We start from the raw sequence: 22,979 nt of genomic DNA, 5'->3' as shown, positions 1-22,979 counted from the left end.
CCAAATGTTTTGTACGTCTTCTTCAGGAACGTTATCTATCACGTAAATATAGAATTAGGTGTACACGTAAAAATATGAACGTATGTATTTTATGTTATTCACAAACATCTCATAGAAGTTATTATACATATATTTAGTAAAATTTTAAAGTTTTTCAGAAACTGATATCACACTTCTAATTTTAAACGAATCAGGACTTGTCTTCTAAAATTAGAAGTGACGTAGATCTACGAAGGTACATATGAAAGGTCTAACAGAAGTAAATGAAAAAACAGCAAACAATGAATAATTAAAATTAAATAAAATATAATGCAGTAAATAAAAATACCAACAAATTTAGTTAAATGAATCGTAAATAAATAATTTAAAATAACGTATTGAAATAAATAATAAAGCAAATGACAGGTGAGTAAACTAATGATAGGCATAGTAATAGATTAAAGCATGGTTGTAAAGGAAAAACGTATTTTGAGTGGTATTCTTTCATGTGAGACAAAACTGCTCCTATGGCTCGGGCTTCAAATTCGGTTAAATATAATTTCACCTAAAAAAGGAGAGCCAGTATCCCCTGAATGTTCAGCGAAGTTTAGTGAGTACTGGTAAAGTCCACTAATACGGTTCTTCTTAACGAGATCGGATTTAGATGGGAGTGATTATTTTTCCCAATGTGTGAAGTTTTCCCGCGTATTTTGCTCTTTTGAAGATAAGATTGCATAACTAGTTCTTATGCAGGTTTTACTAGCTGCTATATAAAAGGCTGCATTAACAACAGAATCTTTACACTCTCCAGCTCTTCCTTTATTTATAATGCGGTGTCATTTATGATCCTCATGACCACCTTTGCCTCCACTCACTGTTGCCTTTCAGATCCTACTTATCATGCATGATCCTACTTATCATGATTGCATTTATGTTATGTGCTTTTATGGCAATATATGTCATCGATTTGGATAAATCGCGGAATATTATGGTTCGATTCAACAGAATCTTCAGTTAATACTGTGATGTAGTTACACAGCAAAGCACGGAACCCCCGCTGAAGTTACGATTTCACTCACAAACTGAAAAGCGCTGAAGTCTTCCTCTGGTTGACTCTGGCATAATTTAATCCCAATTATGAATTAATATTTTTTAAATTTTATGAACTATCACTATATCTCTATAGTTATTATAAATAAGTTTAATGCCTAAGTTCGTTTCCTATTTCTACAAACGTTTCAGTTAGTATTAAATCTATATTAACACAAAATCACACATATATGGTTTAAATTCTTACCTGTAGAATTTAACTTTCATTTCTCTCTTGTAGATAACACCATATATTTTTTTTACTTACTTGTTCCTTCTGGTTATCAGTTTTCTGAAATTTATATCAATTTAAAAGATTTCCTCTGAGTTTTTAACAATTTCTTCATAAAATGAATTTTACCGTAAGTTTAACGTTCAACAGAATCACATAAATAATAGATACATAGAAATGGTTTTTCCTTCCCCTTTCCATACTTTGACATACCGCTTATTTCTGTTTCATACTCACTTTTTTACATTCAAATTCATCTGACTTTATTGCTTCCTTAACATTTCTCATTTTTGCTCCCTTTATTTAGAACTATTTTTGTTGGTCTTCCGCAAAGATACACAATACTAAAATAGCTAGAAGACAAAATCTTTTAAGTTCTCATACATTTCCTTAGTCAAGCAGAGCATTTTGCCTTCGATTCATTTTAATTATTTTTGTCTCTTTATTAATGAAATATTTTAGTTAATTTGAAAATATTTTGTTTCTAAACGTTGAGAAAATCTGATATTTCATCATCGGGTTTCGAACGCCAGATCTTCCGCTGATAGTCTAACAGTTACACTACGGCAGTATACAGTGGGGAAGGTGAAAATACTTCATATTCTCCTTCACTTAGCAGTTGACTGGGAAGAAAAAAGCGAGGCCCAATCGACCAGATCTAATATGTGACAAATTACCATCCACCGCCTCTTTTAGTCGAGCATACCTGTAGGGTTATTTAACAGTTAGAAACATGATAGGTCAGAAATGCCTTCTCCGAGATTCGAACTTCTCTTCTTCCGGTTGCTATTCGGAAAGTACTGCTAGTTATACCCCGAGAGGACGTAGAGGGGAAGATGAAAATACTTTATATATTTATTTTAGGCCATGTATCGATTTCGAAGAATAGAATTTAGTACTAACCTCTCAAATCTTTGAAGGAGGAAGAAATTTTCTTAGATGTCTTCTTCCGAATGTGGGAATGTTTTCTGAGGGGATCAAAGCATTTTTCATTCAGTTGGATGACCCCGATTAGTCACACTGAATGACTTCACCGTAGGAGGAATAAGAAAGATATGCTAACTATAAATTTATTTAGATATTTATTTTTAATTTTCTCTAACTTTTTGTATAAAATTCCTTAACTCTTCCATAATCTTAATAATTTATTTACTGGTCGTTAGTTTTTAACTTAATTTTAGCTTTTTCTTTTCCACTTAATATTTCTGATTATATTAGCTTAGGTAAGTATGTAATTTTGCAATTTTTAATTCATTTTGTTCATATTTTTAACCTCTTTGGAACCACGCTTTACCTCTCTATAATATACAATGTAAAAGATTAGCTCCAGTTTATTCTCGTGTCTGTTTAATCTGATATTTTTATTCCCTTGCTTTTATTCGTCGTGTAATTTTTGATTTTATGCCAGTTCATTTTTCTTTAATATATTTTTTTAATCTAAATTTACCATTTCTTTTAGTAACTAACTTCCGTTTGACTCGGGCGTTTGTTTCTCCTGCATTTCTTTTAATTGTGTCTTTGTTTCTGACTAAAAGAAATCTTTATTTCTGAACATAAAGTCAAATTTGTAATTTTCTCTTTTAAAGTAATTAATTTTAAAATTTAAAAACAAGCAGCTGCATTTATTTAAAAAGTATTAATATCAACTTTACATACTTATTAGGGTATTACTTTTATAACAAAGTTTTGAGGTTGCCTTTTTTGTTTGAAAGCCGGTCAAGACGATATGGCGGTTAATGCAGAATGATTATCAGTCCGAACCCGAAGTGCTAATTCAACTTCCGTGAAAGGCATGATTATACGTGTTTTATCTTTCCCCTTACGTTTTGGGTGTAGTATCAGTCGTCCCATGTTTTGCATCCTGGGCAGTGTTCTCGATGATGAAACGGTTAAATTACCAATGAATGTGGCCATAATCCTTGGTCCATGCTTGGTCGGCAGGGGCCCAATCTTTGGATAAAAGTGCGTTACTAGCAGAATTTCTATTGGAAAAATTTGGTGCTCTAAAATATGCGATTGAAATTTTTCTGTATCGTACTTTGGCTAAAATTTGGCTTCGGAAAGCAGAATTTAGAAATAAACTCTCAGATTTCTGAACAGAAGGCGAACTTTATTGCAGGTGTTCTTCAGAAAGTGTGAACATCCCTATGGTGTCTGAGGAGAAAAAAAAATTTTCGAGCATTTATATAACAAAATAAGTTTTTACATTTTTTTTATTCGAATACTCAGGTATCCTTCGCATCTGAAGTTAACATTTTAGCTTGACTTCAAATATTTAAAAAAAATATTGGCATAATAACCGAAATCATTAGCAGTTTCTAGCATTATATAAATGTTATTATTCAAGTATGTAATTATTTTGGGCTACAAACCTAAGACTTTCAGTGCACTTTGTTTATAAAATGCTCGTTAGGTTATTTTGCACATTTAAAGTGACTCTTGCTTGTATCAAATTTCCTTAAATATCCTATCCTATTTTTTAATTCATATGATTTCCTCTTTTAATTTAAAATTGTATTATATTATTCGCTAATACAAAAAAGTTAAAAGGTTAAAAAGTATGCAAAGGAAAATTCCAATTTTAATTTGCTGTAGTCCCATAACTTTCCATTCTAGTTTGGCTACTTTCCCTTTTTTTGCCTTAAAACTAGTAACTGCTTCTGATAAATCTCTCTAAATCCATCATTTCTCAAATTAATCCATGTCATATGATTTTACATAACGCTACTGATGCAGACACTTACATAAACTCTTCAGTGAATAAGGTTTCAATCAGAACCGAAACCTTTTATTAATATTAAATCCAGATAATGCAAACTCTTTAGGGAACCATAACTTTTTCTTCTCTCCGAGGCTTTCTCTTGCTTGCTGTGTAGTTAAAATGTCGTCGCTCACCTCTCTATTTCAACCATCGTATTTACCGTCAGATGTAGGAAAGTTACAAATATGATTAAGAACGGGTACGAAGATTGGGCCCATTGCCATGTGTAAATCATAATAAGTATGTGCTTCTCAAGAATTGTTTTATCTAGAAATAAAGTACGTTAGACAACGTGACAGCTGCATTTTGCTGCAACTACGCATTTACGCATCTACAAGCTATCACTATCATCGGCCATGAATAAAAGTATATCTTTTCTCATCCAAAAATATCACATGTTTTAGAGTCGACAGGATGCCACATTTGTGTAGAAAGATCCTTTATTCGCCAAAACGTTCATCTACAGAATTAAGACAAGTGTGTTTATTTTTCATTCTAAATTCTTCAACACGATTATGGTTAATAGTGTTTAAAAAAATATGCTTTGAATTACTACATGAAAAGTATTTTTTCAGTTCCTCGACGCTTCGTCATTTCTGCTACGTTCGTCTACCGCAAGAGTTTGGGAAAACGAATACATATATTATTTCAAAAATCCGAAAATACCATAATTTCAGTGGTTTCCGATACATAAATTTTGAATACAATTTATGCTGTTATCTTGATAAATATGTTAAAAGTTTTTTACCATGAAATAAGTAATTGTTCCTTCAATTATTGTACCTTTATATAATAGAAAATTACAATTAATACTCTTTTGAAAATGTCACGCTGTTTTTATGAAAATATTATATTAAACAATTTATGGCTTCAGCAATTTTATTTTCTGTAATAATTTTAAATAAATTTAGTAACAAATTAAAAAATGTCTAAAATAGTTAGAGAATTAGAAAGGTATTAAATTTTAATATGATTATTATAATTACAAAGAAACTAATAAGTGTTTTTCAGCATAATGCAGAAAATATTACAATATTATAATTATATGAATATAAAAATATTAATAACTTATGCAAATGAATAATTGTAATAAAACAGTAATAAATGTAATTTAAAAGTAAGGGAAAATTAATTTGAAATATCTTCAATGAATGTTACATTTGTGTAATGGGCGATTGTGTAATGTTACAATTGTGTAAGGGGTATATAAAGAACAGAGCATGTTGAGGGAGTAGCAGTTTAGGATCAAAGACCTGTTTTTATTCTGTGTAATTGTTGCTTTTACTCTCTCTGAAAAAGGTTGAAGGATATTATTTTTATCTCTAAATTAAGGAAAACATTAAACTCATTCCATATACACTATTTTTCAAAAACGTCGAAACACCAAGAAGGACTTTTGCGATCATGACGAAATTTGGTATACAAAAACATCTTGATCGAACATGAAAATGATCAAAATTGCAAGGCAAATAAACATGAATTGCGATCATAGGGTGCATTTCTAGGGCCCAATTTCGCAAAGTATAAAACCAGTAACAGAGGCGGAAATTTATCTTTTTTTGTTGCTGCTATTGTAATTCCGTAAAGAATCAACTAAAGATGCCATAACGACGATATCGAAAACCTTACAGAAAACTAAACGACTTCGAACGTGGTCGCATTGTAGGGTTGCGTGAAGCTGGATGATCATACCGAGCAACAGGCCGCCACCTGCAGTATACAGACACTGCTGTGCAAAGATGTTGGCAGCAATGGTTGCTACAAGGAAATTGCCGACGAAATGAAGGCTCTGGAAGGCCAAGGAGCACAAAGGCGGGGTTACGCTCATAGAGGCCTTTAAGACGTTTGATCCCACAACATCGGCGGAGTCGTCTGGAATGGTGTCGCAGCCGATCATCATGGCTGCCGTCAGACTAGCAACGTATAGTGTTCAGCGATGAATCCCGCTTCACTTCTTGAAACAGATGACGTCTTCACTCTTGAAGCAGATGACGTTCGTGTCTGTCTGGAGAGGAGGGGGTCAGCGGTCCCAAGCAGCCTTTGTCTTACAAAGGCATACAGCTTTATAATGTTTGGTGCGATGGTGTGGGGCGCTATTTCTTATGACAGCAGGTCATCTTTAGTCATCCTCCGTACATCTTTAACAGCTCAACGATATGTTGATACTATCCTGCCGCCGGTTGCATTATCCTTCACGGCACGTAATCCTGGGGCCATTTTTCAACATGATAATGCCAGATCACATACCGCTCACATATATCTGGACTGTCTTCGTGCGGTAGATACTCTTCCTTGGCCATCAAGGTCACCAGTCATTTCACCAATCGAACATGTCTGGGACCATGGTAGGCCGCCAGATTCAGGTACCACAAAATGTCGCAGATTTGGAGCGACAACTGATGAACCCCTGCCAGAATGTGTCGCAGGGTGACATTAGGAACCTCTACCACTCCTTGCCTTGACGAATTCAAGCATGCAATGACGACAGGAGCGGTTCTTCGAACAACTACTATTTTGAACACTTAATGGGTGATTGTGAGCCGTGAACAGGTAGTATGACCTTGACATTTTAATCACATTATTATGTGTGTATGAGCTATACAGATATTCAATTTCATCAAAAACAACCACTTCCTTCATGGTGCTTCGATTTGTTTGCAAAAGAGTATGTATAAACAGAATTAAATTTTTTATTATGCATTACTTTAGTGCAAGTCTTAGTGGCCAGTTACCTCATATTATGAACGGAGGCCTTTTCAAATAAATGCCAAGCAGTCCCTTGACCACAGGTACAGTTACACACTAGTCAGTCAAAGTGGATACATCCAAATTGATGGAAATATTTATTTTTGAAGAAATGGAGCCTTCCAGATTGTATTAATTACGGAATTGGAAATGAGATAAAATAACAATGTAACCATAATTTTATTTATGATGTTAAAATGTAATTTATAAAATGAAAATTCATGTTATAAAATTTTTATATTTGTTAAATTGTATCAAGTTTAGTAACAAGTATGGAAAAAATTTACTTGTTATGTTCTAAGAAAAGAAAAACCTTCCCTGAAGATTTCAATTATTTGGATTGAAAAACAAGGACTTTCTGAAATTGAGCTGAATATTGAAATTTTTAATAGAATTCTAAAAATTTTATTTATTTAAAAAATATAACCTTCAAAGCTTATGTTCTGCATTATTAAGCTCGACTGTGCGAAAATCTCTGGAAATGCCGTTTTCTGAATATTTGAGAGCATAAACAATAGGAGTCCTGTTAGAAAAGCGCAATAAATGGGAAAATTTTTCACTCTAAAATTGTAAAGAAAGTATTGTTACCAATCTGAATATCAAAAGACTACATTTAAAATTTTATAAGATTATAAAGAAAATTGTATTTCAGACCTAAAATCCGACATATTCCGTAGGCCTTAAACATGAAAGTAAAACATCTGATCCGATTATGAATTCCTATCCATCAGGAAAGATGGCGGAAATGTTGCTAATCACTTCAGCAGAAGTTTAAACTAACAGATCGTTCTTTACTTACTTAGATAGTAAACAGATACAAATTACGGATATAGCATGAAAAACACTTAAATGGTTGCATCGCCATTGTTCATCCGTTTTCAAAGTCGCATATCGTAGCCTTTTCATGATACCTGATCCTGTAAATTAAAAAATACTTTACAGGATGCCGTCTCAAACATTAACAATTTTCTTTCAAAATGCGAGGAAAAAATTTAACTTATATTCTTCTTTGCCAAAATTAAAGCGGCTTATCGAAAGAATAAATCGAGTCTACATTAAACTGCAACGAACTTCTTAAGACTTTACTGTGATGTTGTGCTTATCCATTATTAGTGCTAAATCACAATGTTTCACGTCAGTATATACCTAAATCGAGATCCATAACGGGTTTTCAAATCTCTCATTTACTAAAGTTTTCAGAGGAAATTTTTTTTTCTAAAATGTTAAAATATTCCCGTTATTTGAGCTTTACTTTTAATTGAATGCCGGATAGTTAAGCGTTTACTGTAATATTTTTCTTCCATTTTTTTTAACTGTTTTAATACTTTTCCTCTAAACTAGCTCCTCTGTTGCAGACCCTTTTTCTCTTTGAAAGAGAGGAGGGAGAGAATAAAGTCCGAGGTGATCTGGAAAATGTTAAAATCATTATGTTAAAGCATAATAGAAGTGGAAACTTTCAGAAGTTGCCAAAATTAATATTTCGTTTTTATTTACACTGATAAACATTTTAATAAGCCAACATTCATACCTAGGAGCTATAAGCATGCCTGTTTTTGAAGAACTACATAAGTACCGTTTATAATTTTGAAATGTTTGGAGGAGGATATGTCAGCATGTCTAACTAGAAACAGAAGCAGAAAGTAACTTCTATGTTTTTGAAGTGAAATCTTTACGCAGAATCAATTACATCCAATTTTAGTTTAGTTAATAATGATTAATTTTAGGTTCTAAAATTATTATTGGCTGAAGGTTTGTGTAAGTTATTTGCGTCAAAGTGTTACATAAGAATCTTATGACCGCTAATAATTTTGAAATGACGCAGTATAGAGAGGTTCATTATAAGCAATTACTACATGGCTGGCCATTAAAATTACAATACCATGAAGGAAAGTAAGTGAAAAAAGATATTTATTTCACGTAAACAGTATGTCATGAAGACAAAATGAGTAAATCTGTAAGCATTTTGGAGGTTTTCAGAGGTGCGAAATTAGAAACAGCTGCCACATCTGGCAGCTAAAACGCCCTTTACCCCATTAGGCATGGAGTCAAACTGTGCTTGGATGACAGAAATGGGCAACTCATTCCATGTTGCTTTAAGTATATGCCACACTTCATACAACCGTATTAGCTGGAGAGGGTAGGCGGGACAATCTCTCAGCAACTCTTGGCCAGATGTTTTCAATGGGTGACAGATCTGGAGGCTGTGCAAGCCAGGGGCAGCAATCGAATACCCTGTGTATTAAGGAAGGTCAGAACACGACGTGCAACATGTGGCCTAGCATTATCTTGCTAGAACATAGCGTTTGGGGGCCTCAAAGATAGGGCACATCCAATGGACATAAGATGTCAAATATGTTCCCCATCTGCGTTCAAAGTACCGTCGATCCGAACTAGAATCTGCGTGTAGTGTATCCAGTGGCTGACCAAACCATCACATCAGGTGCAGGGTTCCTATGACGGTATCGAATGCAAGCAGGCGACGTGTGATCTCTTCTGACACTCCAGACATATATGCACTCATCAAAACACTGCACGTAGAACCGGGAGTCGTTTGAAAAGGTGACATTGTGCCACTTCTGTACCCAGCTTTGTCGTTTGGCGCTCCAGAGTCACTGTCTCTCTCTATGCTGCATTGTCAAGGGAACCTCAAATAGCTGGATTTTCCCCACATAACATTATTGCTTGACGAATAACTTCTTAGGACATTTATTCTTGATTTACAGGTCAATATGAATGTGACAATCATCCCACATTTCTATACACGTTGATGACATTTTTAAATAACAGAAAAAACAGCTAAGCGAAAAGATATGAACTAGCCAAAAAAAGAGCAAGTAGAAAAAGTGAATGTGTACTTCAGCAGGGCTTATACTATATAGATCGGAATCCTTTGTTTAAGTTTTAAACTGTGATTACACTAAGAGTTCTGCGCACTACAGATGGTAATAATGCGGTTATTTTTAAGCGATTTTTTTTAAGTGTGCAAATGCCGTTAATGCGTATTTTTGATTACTAGAAGGAGACTTAGTCAAATTAAAATGAGTAATTTTGAGTTTCATATTTTTATCTTACATATATACATAAATATGGAATATTAATATGTTTTTAAATATTACATTATGTATTATCACTTTTAACGAAAAATAATCAGAATCTTTCTGTATTCTAATGTTGGTCTAGAATTCCAAGCAAATAGAATATTCTTTACAAACACTATCCTATTTTAAGATAAAAATGGAAACTTTCTTGTTAAAATGGCAACATACAAGTATTTCTAATGACACTAAAAATGGTATGTTTACAATATGTCTTCATTACAGCTTACTGTTATAAAATGAAAACTCTAATAATATTGATTTAAAACTTACATGCGCGATCTGTGACTGCTTCGTGTTTTCCGACTTTATTGTCGGCAGATGCATCGAAAACTGTTGAACAAGAACGGATCGACTTCTCGTCACAGACCTCGCTAGTCGTGCGAACTTGCTCAGCCCTGAAAGAAATAAGTTTGAAAATAAAGCCTGCTCGTTTTAGTAATAAGTGCTAATGTGCAAGTAATTAAGGTACTTATGTATTAACGCAACCATCTCAATAGAAGTCGCCAAATTTTCAGAAGGTGCCAGAATCTGACAACCATGCGCATAACCGTGTCCATAACAGTACTTCAGTCAAGCCACCCCGCCATTTTAGTATGCGTTCTATTTTCTCGTATTTCAAGTTCCAATGTTTTTTATCAGCAAATCCTGATATTTTTTGCCTTAAATTTAGTTTTAAAATATGAGTTTGTACAATTTACCAGTAATGGAAGAAACTGCGGTAAAATTTCTGCAGGAATACAGAATTCTGCTGAAAATTTTCTAAACGGAACAATGAGGAAATGCATTTCCTAAATAGCCGCTGTTGTCGAGGATTGCACGAAGCCGAGTTTCCGAAATTCTCTGAATTTTTTAAGCGAAAACAGATCGCTGTATACTTCGGGAGAGTAGCGCAAAAAATACTGAAAGATTTGAAGAATATGTTTTTCCTTCTTTCGTGTATTTAATAATTCAAATTTGTATTTTAAGTTACTAAAGTATGTTTCCTTTTCACATATTGATAATATTTATCGATGTACAATAAATATGGATAGTTTGGGGATCTTTCTAGAAAAAAGGCGCGAAAACCACCAACTTGCACCTGATGAGTAACTTTTAACTTTGTGGAGTTAGGGGCTTCTTGACCTCCTCAAGGGATTAATCCTTTGAGTATCTTCTGTAAATAATCTTCTGTAAATAACTTAATTCATCTGTAAATAATCGCCATATTGTGCCAAGAAGTTGCGTTAATACTTAAGTATCGTAATTAATTACTGTAAGTATGAAAAGTAATGGAAAAGCAAAGTGAATAAAAAAGGCACAAATAAAGAGTACTAGTAAATTAAAGTAACACTTCACAGGAAAGAAAACATATATACTGAAATAAAATAAGCATTATCAGTTGAATCAGTTAGATAAGGATTATCAGTTAAAGTAAAAAAAAATATTATTTATAGGAAAGAATAGCAAAAGAAATTAGACTGACTGCGAGAAAGCCAACGTTATCTGACATAGATTTTATATTATCTTAGCATATGCTCTTTCAAGAATGATTGAAAACGTTCTGCTAAAATAAAATCTGCAGCTATTCATATCGTTTTACTTGGATTTAATCTATTATATAATTTTATGAATCTTAATTTTCATAAGACAATAAAGCTGCATAAATCTTGGGTGTGGGGGATGCCTACTAGGAACAGTACTTAAAGCTGCGGATTACTGGGAGTTCGCTTAGGTTTCTATACCTGATGGTTGAATGGGCTTAATTTACGATGTTTTCTACATTTGTACTGTAAATAACGGCTAGTGCCCTCTAAAAAATTCTCCGCAAATGTATGTCTCACCACATGCATATAGTTCAAGTGTTATTTGGCAGATATCTCTTTGAGTTTAAATAAACATATCAAATCAATTCATAGGTATTACTAGACAAAAGCTGTCAAATATCACCGTGAAATACTGAAAAGAACACTCCATTTTCCCGATCTTAAGTTTATTGCAAAGCACACTAAATTTGTCTTCAGAGCAGATAATAATGCCTGTATAAGAATGGCTACTATTTACATTACACACTGAAAAAAACTGCTGAACCCTCAGAAATCTAATTTACTATATAGTATGAATATTCAATGACTGTAGATATTGAGCAACTGATGGGGCTCAGAACGAAAGAGTCGGGAGTGATGATTTCTAGACATTGACGAGCAATAACTTTAACCGTTCGTCATAATCGGAAACTACAGACAAAGGAATAATAGCAAAAATAAATATCGATGAGGAGGATTGTCGAAACCATTAACCACATACAGTCGATCAACATAATTGGATTCCTATTTAGATCAGGTATTTCATCCATAAATGACTAATAATCGTCTACTCCCACCCCTATATACACACACCTATGGAATATCGAAACGAAAGCCATCGTCTCCGATTGATAGCAGTTGTGGAATATTGGAATGTTTCCCTGCTGTCTGCTTTGCCACCTCATGGAATTCATTAGGATCTTTATTTATTTTAAAATATCAGGTTACGCGTATGGTAAGATATATCTAGGCATTCTCTGACTAAATTTATCATGTAGTCCATAGAGTATCACATCGTTTGTTCTTGTTCTTATACGGGTCATGTTCCGTTATACAATAAAATATCCATCTAACCCAGTAAGGTTTAAGAAGCAAATCTATGAAGACAAACCACTATCTTGTATCCTCAGTCACGTATCTTAATATTATCAAAATATCATGAGAACTCAAAATATAAAGTAAAACATTTGATATCCACTTCTTATCTCTGTTGCAATTAATCCAATGTTTTGAATTCTTAGCTCTAATGATGTTAAGAATTCAAAATATGGGATTAATAATTAATTAGCAGATTATCACTGAGCTTCATAATAGACCTACAATCAAAGTCAAGATGGTGTATTGAGAATACGGCAAAGCACACTAGGGCTATCTGCCTAAGGGGAAGGATGCCTTCGTGGAGGACATTCTAAGGGAAACTGGCTCGTATACACGTTACACATGGGAAAAACCACGAAAACGCCCATGCAGCCAGCCCGTTCACGGGATTCGAACCTCGGACCGAACCACCAGTGTTCAGCGATTTTACCGCTCGGCCGCTGGTGGGCCCAAAAGTCAAGGAAAATGCATTATTTTTTATAAATTTGTAATTATGTAAGTATCCAAAATTTCAGCTGTTAGTAGGAATTGGTATAGTAGTTCAGCTTAAGGAGCTGACTCTGCAATTTAATAATCCAAAATATACGAATTAATCGCATAAAACTAAGTCGCATATTTTGAATCCGTATTTTTATTGGAGAATTTTTGAAAGTACCAATTCTTTGCTTAAATTCTTTGTATATAATTCAAGAAAATCTCAGTTGTATTAGTTTGTGATAAAGGGGAGGAAGAGAAAGAAATTAAAAAAAGCACTTTATCAGAGTTGTAAAAAGAAGGAATATTGTAGAACTTCTTTAACCGAAAATTAAGTTACAAAGGCCATAATTAGTTCGAAAGAGCAGAGATTAAAAGCACAGATGTAAAAAAATTTCAGTTACTAGTCAGCTTCATAGATGGCAAGAACACCCGTTCAGTATTCCCTGTTAGTTTTCAATAAATTTTAAAATAATGTTGAATAAATAAGACACAGTTATTAATAATTCAGTAATAATTATCCAATTTTAATTCATTGTAACCAGATATTAAATTACTCATTGAAGATATTTCATTATACATAAAACTTAAAGCCTGAACACAAAACAAATATATTATCAAGAGTTTTAGCCTGAACATATAAAAAATACATTTTCAAGAGTTTTAGCTTAAACACATAAATATATTATCAAGAGTTTTAGTATCTAAAATTAAATACATGACATACAATATTTGTGCCATGTTTTCTATCTATTAAATATTCCTTATAATATGCCATTAAATCCTACACTGTTTAATTGCAATTTTTTCCTCAGAACTTTATATTAAAAAGTCTGAAATAAAGTAAATTATGATTTAAAACTGTTTCACCTTTAGATGCATCGTCCTCTAAGGGCTGCTTCAAGGCTGTGATGTCTCGGAACGTGAGGAGAAATAACACTACTACATCTTTCTCGTTCTTGATGGGTGCTACATGTAACAGTAGCCATAGTGGAGATCCTATGGAAGAAAAACATTTCGTCACACTTGAAAAGAAACAACCTACGTCATTTGGTTCTCTATTTGCTGTAAATTTAAATAATATAGCAAAAATAAATATCGTTACGTTCTAAATTATTCTCAGAATAATCCTTACGCTCTAAATTATATTCAAAACTTAAGGAATTGTTATGAAATTAATAAACAATCAACTAAAATTTTAAGAAAGTATATTTTTAATAGAATTCATTAGTTTAAATCATCAGAATTGGATTTAATAATTACTTCTTGAGAACGGTACTATTAAATAATATTTTCATATACAACTCTTACGATGCCATACAGTAAGCTAATCATATTTGGGAGTTAACTAATTAATAATAAAAGCACAAATATATTTCAGTTTTTAAGGATATAAAAATTATTGCTTTATTAGAAAGCAATAGAGACATGTTACACTTGCAAAGTCAAAATATGTTAATAACTGCCTATTAAAAATAAAATGATATTGCTGTAAGGGAAAGAAAATAAATAAAAATAAAATAATACACTACAGCTAAATTTCGATTCATTCATACTCCTTGCTATGTTCAGCTTCTAAAATCAACAGGCTAACTAACAAATTGCCTTCCAGTATTTAGAGATATTAGCACTAAATAACAAAATCTCTATATAAAATAAAGGGAAAGCAAGATCATTTACTTACTGTTCTTTTTGTACAAAAGAATTTCCACTTGCATCTGATTGTGATTTTCAAGGCTGTGATCAATTTTTGCGGTGCTTTGTCTGTCCGTATGTTCACCATACATGAATGCACAGCGGCAAGACTTCTGCATCACCTCGGCACGATTATAACCGGATATTTTGCAAAACGATTCAGAGCAATACACGATTGGAAAGTCGACGATCTGGGCGTTGGCCAGTAGAAAACTGCAATCAGCTGAAAAGAAGGTGATTACGTTAAGTTGCAAAGTTTTAAGACTGCTGTATGAACTGTACAACTGGCGCTAGAAATGTGGAGTGTGGAAAGTTATAAGGCACTTTTAAAGTTTTAATATCGGGTTGATTTAAAATTATATTTTAAGGTTATGTTATTAACTGAAAACACATGCAACACCTCCCCGATTCCTTTCTTTATCGACCCTCGTCCTCTCCCTAATTACAATGGATGCTATGTGCGTCGATGATTCCGTCGACAGAATTTTCGATATTTTTAAAGTGATATAATGATTTACACTCATGATTTACTCTCCATAAATTAAGGATAATTCGGAGTCACGCGGAAATCGAACTCTAAAATAAATATATCACCTGTAAAATCACTACACATATTTTCAAGAATCATATGCAAATTTCAGGAAGTAACCAGATGACACCGATGGAACGTCACAATGACGAGAGTGTAAGAGAGTGTATATAAGAAATACAGGCAAAGAAGTAAAATTGTTCGCAGCCGCCTTATAAGCATTTCAGTGCAATAACCGAATAGTTGTGACACAAAGGACGCATTTGGATGATTTTTTACGTGGTATAATTATTGGCCCTCTGGAATGTAGGCGTACCCAACTGGAAGTATCAGACAAACTTGGAATTGACCAGAGTGTCATCTCCAGGCTTTGGCAACGATTCCAAGATGATGGTAATGTGAGTAGACGTTACAACACAGGTCGCCCCAGAGTTACAACGCCGAATGAGGGCCGGTATTTGGCAGTTACTGCCAAAAGAAACAGGCGGAGCACATCCTCAGACCTGTCTCGTCAGATCTCTTCAGCCACTGGTACGACAATTTCAAGACCGTGTACAGACGCTTAGGGCAGATTGGTCTATATGCTCGTAGACCTGTCAGATGCGTTCCACTTACTGCAACTCACTGTCGCCTGCGGTTAGCCTGGAGTAGAGAGCATGCATTGTGGACACTACAACAGTGGGCTTGTGTGATGTTTTCCGACGAGTCCAGGTTTAGCTTGCAGTCTGATTCTCGCCGGACTTTCATATGGAGAGCTCCAGGTAACCTGTTACCACCAAGAAAACATCATTGAACGACACCATTACGGTGGTGCAGGAGTTCTCGTTTGGGGTGGAGTTATTCTGGGTTCCAGAACTGACCTGCATGTTCAAAATGGAACCATGACAAGCCAATCTACCGGGACGTCATTCTGGAACAACATGTACGTTTGTTTCGGGGCGCACAATTTGTGTTTATGGATGACAACGCCCGTCCTCACCGTGCAAACATCGTAAGCGAATGCCTTCAATCGGAGGATTTCACCCGTATGGACTGGCCAGCATTCTTACCGGACTTTAATCCAGTAGAGCACGTGTGGGACATGCTTGGCCGACGAGTTGCAGCCCGTCAACCTCCTCCTGCATGTCTATCGGAACTTCGGAGAGCATTGCTTTTTGAGTGGTGTAATATCCCACAAGATCAGATCGATAATTTGATACTCAGCATGCCTAGGCGTTGTACGGACTATATTGCATCGTCTGGGAGACATACAATGTATTAATAATCATACCAACCATGTAATATTGGTTTTTTGTAAATAGGTTTTTTTTTTGTAATTTGCTCCAGGGAGAAAAAATCGCTAATTTTTTTAATAATATCAAACATATAGCATCTTTTTTTGCTCTTTACCTTTTGTTTAATAAATAAGCTTTACAAATAAGTCAAATTTGTTTTGCTTCTAACTCTTCCTTTGCCTGATTTTGCACTATCCTTAATTTATGGACATGAGTGTATTATACTGCTATTGGATGTTCAGAAAAATCTTATGCATCAAAAATAAAAATTTTAGTTTCTAAAAATATGCCATTTTTTAATATAAAATTATTAATATTTTCCTCTTTATTTGCATTATTTCTGTCTTCTTTTGTGTTAGAATTCCCTAGATAAGATAATGCTGGATATAACGAATGGGATGATAGTTCTTAACATTTTAATGAATAATATATGTAAAATAATACCTTAGAGCATGCTAGAATTATGATTATTTAGGATTTTTTTAATTAAAAATTTGAACGATTTTATCTACGTAATTTTGAATGACTTAAACCTAGTTTTGCTTTAAATTAATTAAAATTTATATTTTTGTAGGCAAGTAAAATAAAATCATTGTTACGTTATATTTTATTTACTGGTGGATTATTATCATAAAATATTAATGAAATAAGTTTTGAGGCTAAAAAGTTAGTATCTTTGAAACCTTTTGCTATTATTTCTCAACCTAGAATGAATTTTTGAAAATTTTAATTTTTAACAATTTAATTAATTTTTAAAATTATATCATAAGGGCTTCTTAAATTTCGTTTTACATTTCTCCCTCTAAAGAAGCTTATAAATTTTATGTACTAAATAATTATTTTGCGGTGAAGTTAGTATCACTGAATCTAACACAGTTTAAAGCCGTAAATTTTCTTAAAGGATTCCAAACAGTGCTGCTGATTTATATTATTATAATGCAAACGGCACAAAATGCTCTTGATCTATCATAGGAATGCTTTGATTTCATTAATATCTCAACAGTGTTACAGCGAAGGTTGGTTGTAGGCGCTCCGTTACTTACCTCCCATCTTTTAAACAATTCTCTACACGTCCCTTAAACATACACCACACATGAAAAACGCAATTTAGGGGAATACTAAATTATAGTAATATTTGAATAGTTTGATATTTTAAAAAATTGGGAAGATTAAGATATATGACAAACTACATAAAGGAATTTAACGGATACTTTTTGGGTAAGATGAAAAACCGAAAAACTATCAATGATGAAATGTCCTTATACATCAAGCTAATGTAATTGTAATATAAGTTCAGCAAGAAACCTCCCGAAATCAGTGAATTTCTAAACCTTAGTCCACATTAACTAGTGTGCTTTTATGTATTATTTTCTATTTTTAATACTATTAAGTTAAAAATCAGTTTTTTTTAAACAGACCAGGACTTACAATGATTAAATAAAAACTAAAGAGATCATTAGACTGTGATAACGGCTATAAAAATCAAATTTAAAAGTTTCCCATAGTTAAATTTCAAAGCCTCAAAGCGAAATATAAAGAAAAGGAACTTGTTCTGGCGTATTTAATCATTAAATTCTTGCATATTTATCATTGCTTGATTTTAAGTATAAATTTGAAAAGAAAACTGTTTTAAAGTTTTGAGTAAAATATTAATCTCTTTTAATCATAGTCATTATTTCTTAGGCTAGAATGAATCAAATTAATTTAATTATTTGCAATCATAAACAGAAAATAACATCCATACTTGCTATGAAATTCACTGAATTGCACAAAAATATGATTAAATATAAATAAATACTTTATTGAATAAAACATTTTCAGTCATAGCAAAAACCCTTTACTTTTACACATTAATAATTACACCTTCATTTCATGTTCATTTGTGCAAATTGGTAACTGTTCATAAAAGTTCCGTGCCTTGTGTTAAGAGTCTTATAAGGATTATACGATTGAGGCAATTCTTACAAAAGGGCTGAGAACATTGATCTTTCAATGGCAATCTGTCTGCATGTTAAGTCAAATGACGCAATGAAACGTAATTATTTTCTTGTTTTATTTTCATGATCTTCGAAACGGGTTAAATGCTATAAAACTGTCAATATAAACACAGGTATCTCCTTTCAATGAATAACTTTAATGAAAGAAAAAAATTCGTATCTTAAATTTGCAATCATTTTGAAGCTAATTATTACAAGATATTTTTGTGCTAAGAATATACGCACAAATATTTTATTTTGTAACCCAAAATTACAGAATTTTTTAAAAATATGGTATCTACCACATTTAAAAAACTTTTCAAACCAGTTTGTAGATACATTGTGCAGGACTAACAAAAATAAATGTTAAATATCCTAATGAGTCCCCATCCCCTTAAAAAAATACGCATTTATTTAAATGTCAAGGGCTCTCAAGAAGATTTTTCCGCATCTGAGCACGAGATTTATTTTTAGGTAAGCCATGCACAATGGGTAAAAAAAATTCTGCGTTCAAATTGAAGTACGTTTACTTGTAAAGGATGAATAAGGTTTAGACTAAAAAATTTGAAGCATTTCAATGTAGAGGAAGAAAGCTCACCATAATAAGAGGAGTTACACTCAGTGTCAGTCTAACAGCTCCTTGAAGATAACTATTTTTTGAGTAACATTTCAGAACAGAAAGGTCAGGAATATTTACGAGAAAGGTTATATGATAAAAAAGCAATTATTCTTTAATTGAAAAATATTTCCATTTTTAATATTTTACAGCCAATTAAGTTAAAAAAATGTTGCATGTTTGGTTAATACCTTGAATTGTTCAGTATGAAGAGAAAATATTTAATTTGCACATCTGCATTCGTCTTTTCGGTCCACTTAAAAAAAAAAACTTTAGAAGTTAAAATGAACAGGTTATTGACCCTGTGTAAGAATAGTTCAGCATGTAGTTAGAAGATTTTGATTTTCATGGAATTAAAATTTCAGAGTCCTGAAAGATGTATATTACAGTGCCAACTGACTTTATTACAACAGTGAGTGTCATTTTATAGTGCTCAATAAATAATGTTTAGCTAATATTCTCCTGCTCATATTTTAATGTCCTTCATATATTTGTATTACACATAATGTAAATTAGGAACACTCTGTCGTAGCTAGTTTGTAACTCTAAAAGGATTGATTATGGCAAAGCATGCTAGGGCTATCTGCCTAAGGAAAGAAATGCCATCGTGAAGGACTTCCTAAGGTAAACTGGCTCGTATCCACGTTGCATATGGAGAAAATCACCCATGCAGCCAGCCCGTTCTCCTGGAATCGAACTACGGTCGAACTAGTGTTCAACGAATTTACCTTTCGACCACTAGCAAGCGCTGGTAGAAACGGAGCTTAAGTAAACTACTCACACTCCTCTGCTTATGCCTCGAGCCACGACACTTATAGACAACCAGGTATTAGGTCCTAAAACGTGAATTTTTCTTTTAAAATATATTTTTTAACATTTTAAAATTGCAGAAATTACGAACAGTACGATTATTTTTTTAAATACATTAAATTTATACCAAAATTTTTTATTTATTTTTTTTTTCATTTTATCTTTTAATTTGGTTTGTTTATCTTGCTCTTTTATCATAGAGTAAGAAAATAAAATTGTTATTCTAGTACCGAAAAGCGTCTCATGTATATTTTGCACTTAAAGCATGCTTAATAAAAAATTAGGGTAATATAAATACTGAATTTTTTTGCATATTCTAACAGTGCAGAAGTAATAGTACAATATAATATTTAATACTCACAAAAGTCGAAGAATATTTATTACTGTTAAAATAACAACCATTTTAATTGAAATCTACGTAATCAACATGAAACTTGAACAAATTACAAAACTTCTGTGTCTTTCTTTGTGGGATTTAACCCACTTTGCTATCATAAAGCTTGGTAGATCTCACTAAGTGTGTGTGTGTGTGTGTGTGTGTGATTATGGCAAAGCCTCGAGGGCTATCTGCCTAAGGAGAGGGATGCCTTCGTGGAGGACTTTCTAAGGGAAATTAGCTCGTACACACGTTACACATGGGGAAAACCACGAAAACGCCCATGCAGCCAGCCCGTTCGCGGGATTCGAACCTCGGACCGAACTACCAGTGTTCAGCGACTTTACCGCTCGGCCGCTGGTGGGCAGATCTCACTAAGAAACCTGGCGACTTCTCGTGCAGGCGTAAACTAATACCAGTACAAAAGAAGGGTAGAATAACCCTTTATTATTCGTGAAACTCTGCACGCACTTCGTGCTTTCAATAACACCGGCGACTTGCGGTGTAACTTAAGAATAGTTTCACAATAAATTCAAAGAAGTAGTGCTGGACTAACAATTTAATTTAAGTCTAACTAGGCTGACTCGACAATCTACCCAGAGTTATACTTATTAAATGGCCAAAAAGGCGCATCAGCAACTCAACGTAACAGCAAGGACAAACTAGTAAGGTACGCTGGCTAGCAAAATCACACTCTGAATAAACTACAAGATTCGTCCTTTTAAATACTCATTTTCTTCTGACTTAAAATTTGTATCTTGGCGAGGAAACGCCAAGATACAAATAAAATGGAGTAAAATGAGAGGTTCAGGAAAGGTACCAAATTTAAAATAATTTGTCATGTAAAATGAGGAACATCCTACATCCTAACTGGATCAGTACTTCAAAAATCACCTTAGCTACAATTTATTTCTTTAAAATAGAAACTTCAGGGTCTTTTTGCATCGTCTACTAATTTCGTAACCATATGGACGACAGCTGCGACAGATGTTTCGAGTCGCCTAATTTTTGACTCAATCCATTTCCATTTAGCGCTTTATGAAAAGCGAGTGAATGAAGGCTTACTACAGTTTCAAATGAAGTGAGAACATGAGTGCTGTGCTGCAATGACACACGTATGAGAGAAGGCTATCAACGGTGTTGAAGTGAGTATTTTAAAGAAACAGACCATGCTTACAATAGAATGAAAGTGGCGGTTTAAGTCGTAGCCATTTACGACTTCCCTATTAGTGGTAGTCAAACATTCTTTTTTTCTAGTCGTAGCCATTTACGACTTCCCTATCAGTGGTAGTCAAACATTCTTTTAGGTGTGAGTGAGTGTGTGTGTGTGTGTGTGTATATATATATATATATATATATATATATATATATATACTTTATATAACCTTTCCCCTTCCCGAGTTTAATTTCGTTGTTGCATCTTGTGTTAGGTAATGCTAATCAAATAAGGAATGCTTTATTAAAGGCTAATTTACATTAAAATTGCAACAGCATGTAATGAAGAAACAAATCGTAAACTTTACCTTAGTTAAGGATTTCTTAAAATCTGTTGACACTTTTTAATTGATATTTAGGAAATTTCAGTAGATAAACTGATTATTTTTCACAATTTAAAAAAATCAAATAAATATCATTCAGATCTAGAACAGCTACGTAATTTCTTTCGTAATAATAATGAAAAAATTAACAATCTGTATACATTAGTGATGCCATTGTTGGTATTTATGAACTTTTTTTATAGTGTTTAGAATTATAATGTTTATCAGTCATGGTAACTTCTTTAAAATTTAGTATATTCATTTCCATCAAAAGTATTATTAGCAGCCACTTTTCAGGCTCGTGTTTAAATTAAAATAACTATTATATACTTTAAATTTAGATGAATCGTTAACTTTAAAAGTTTACTAATTCAACTATAACTGTTGAATTGGTAAATACTAAGTAAATATTAGTAATTATTATTCTAAATTATTTATCTTCAAGTAATTATTGATAAATTCGAAACTGACACAACGTATTGGACGCTAAGTAAACAGCTCACATTTATGGAATCGTCTGGCTATAACGAATAGAAGTACCTAGTCTCTACGATTCCACCTGCTGGACTGCGACAGTATCGGCTATCTGATGTCGGCATGCGTACAAGGCAAAGGATAGACGCATCCCTTTGCTCTGTAAGACAATAACGCGATCATTCAGTGGGAGCTTATGTGCTCGGGGGACGACTGCCAGTCTTTACAACAGCTGCGCGTGTCGTTTTGAAAGCCGCCTATGAACCGCGATACAATTGCAGAAACAGTCTTGAACTCGCTGGCCACTCATCTCCCTAATTTTCTACCTAGAGTGGAGTTACCTAAATGTCTTCTATTGAGAAATTTGTTCTCCATAACAAGGACTGAAGCTCTCTCAACGTCCATAATGATCATGTCACGATTAGGATAGGATTATTTAATCTAAACAGATCATACAAGAACTAATCAGCCTAAGCTTCATTCTACTTTTGTCTTCGCGAGATCATATCGAGAGACGGAATATGACGGCTTTGTTACCTCTTCTCCCTCACCACAAATTAAATTTGGTAATATTCCTGAGTTTTCTGCTTTCACCGTTTATACGCTAACCTCTGGCGGAACTATGCCAAAACCTGAATAGACACCAGCTTCCT

The 22,979-nt window shown here is 33.4% G+C and overlaps 1 protein-coding gene across 1 annotated transcript in view; it reads right to left on the bottom strand.

Annotated features, from left to right (window-relative positions):
• Nucleotides 1-22,979, bottom strand: part of LOC118191641 (potassium voltage-gated channel protein eag-like) — a 79,281-nt gene that overhangs the window by 24,871 nt on the left and 31,431 nt on the right. The window contains exons 2-4 of the mRNA XM_085809813.1: nucleotides 14,723-14,956; nucleotides 13,909-14,037; nucleotides 10,175-10,299 (exon numbers count right to left, since the gene is read on the bottom strand). Coding sequence (XP_085665939.1) covers nucleotides 10,175-10,299; nucleotides 13,909-14,037; nucleotides 14,723-14,956 — 488 coding nt within the window. The remainder of the gene's footprint in view (nucleotides 1-10,174; nucleotides 10,300-13,908; nucleotides 14,038-14,722; nucleotides 14,957-22,979) is intronic.

The sequence above is a fragment of the Stegodyphus dumicola genome, chromosome X2, assembly GCF_044657685.1.
Source record: "Stegodyphus dumicola isolate Sdum_Otavi_A_Nest chromosome X2, ASM4465768v1".
Taxonomy (NCBI): Eukaryota; Metazoa; Arthropoda; class Arachnida; order Araneae; family Eresidae; genus Stegodyphus; species Stegodyphus dumicola.
The sequence above is the reverse complement of the archived record's forward strand: the minus strand, read 5'-3'. Positions and strand labels throughout refer to the sequence as shown.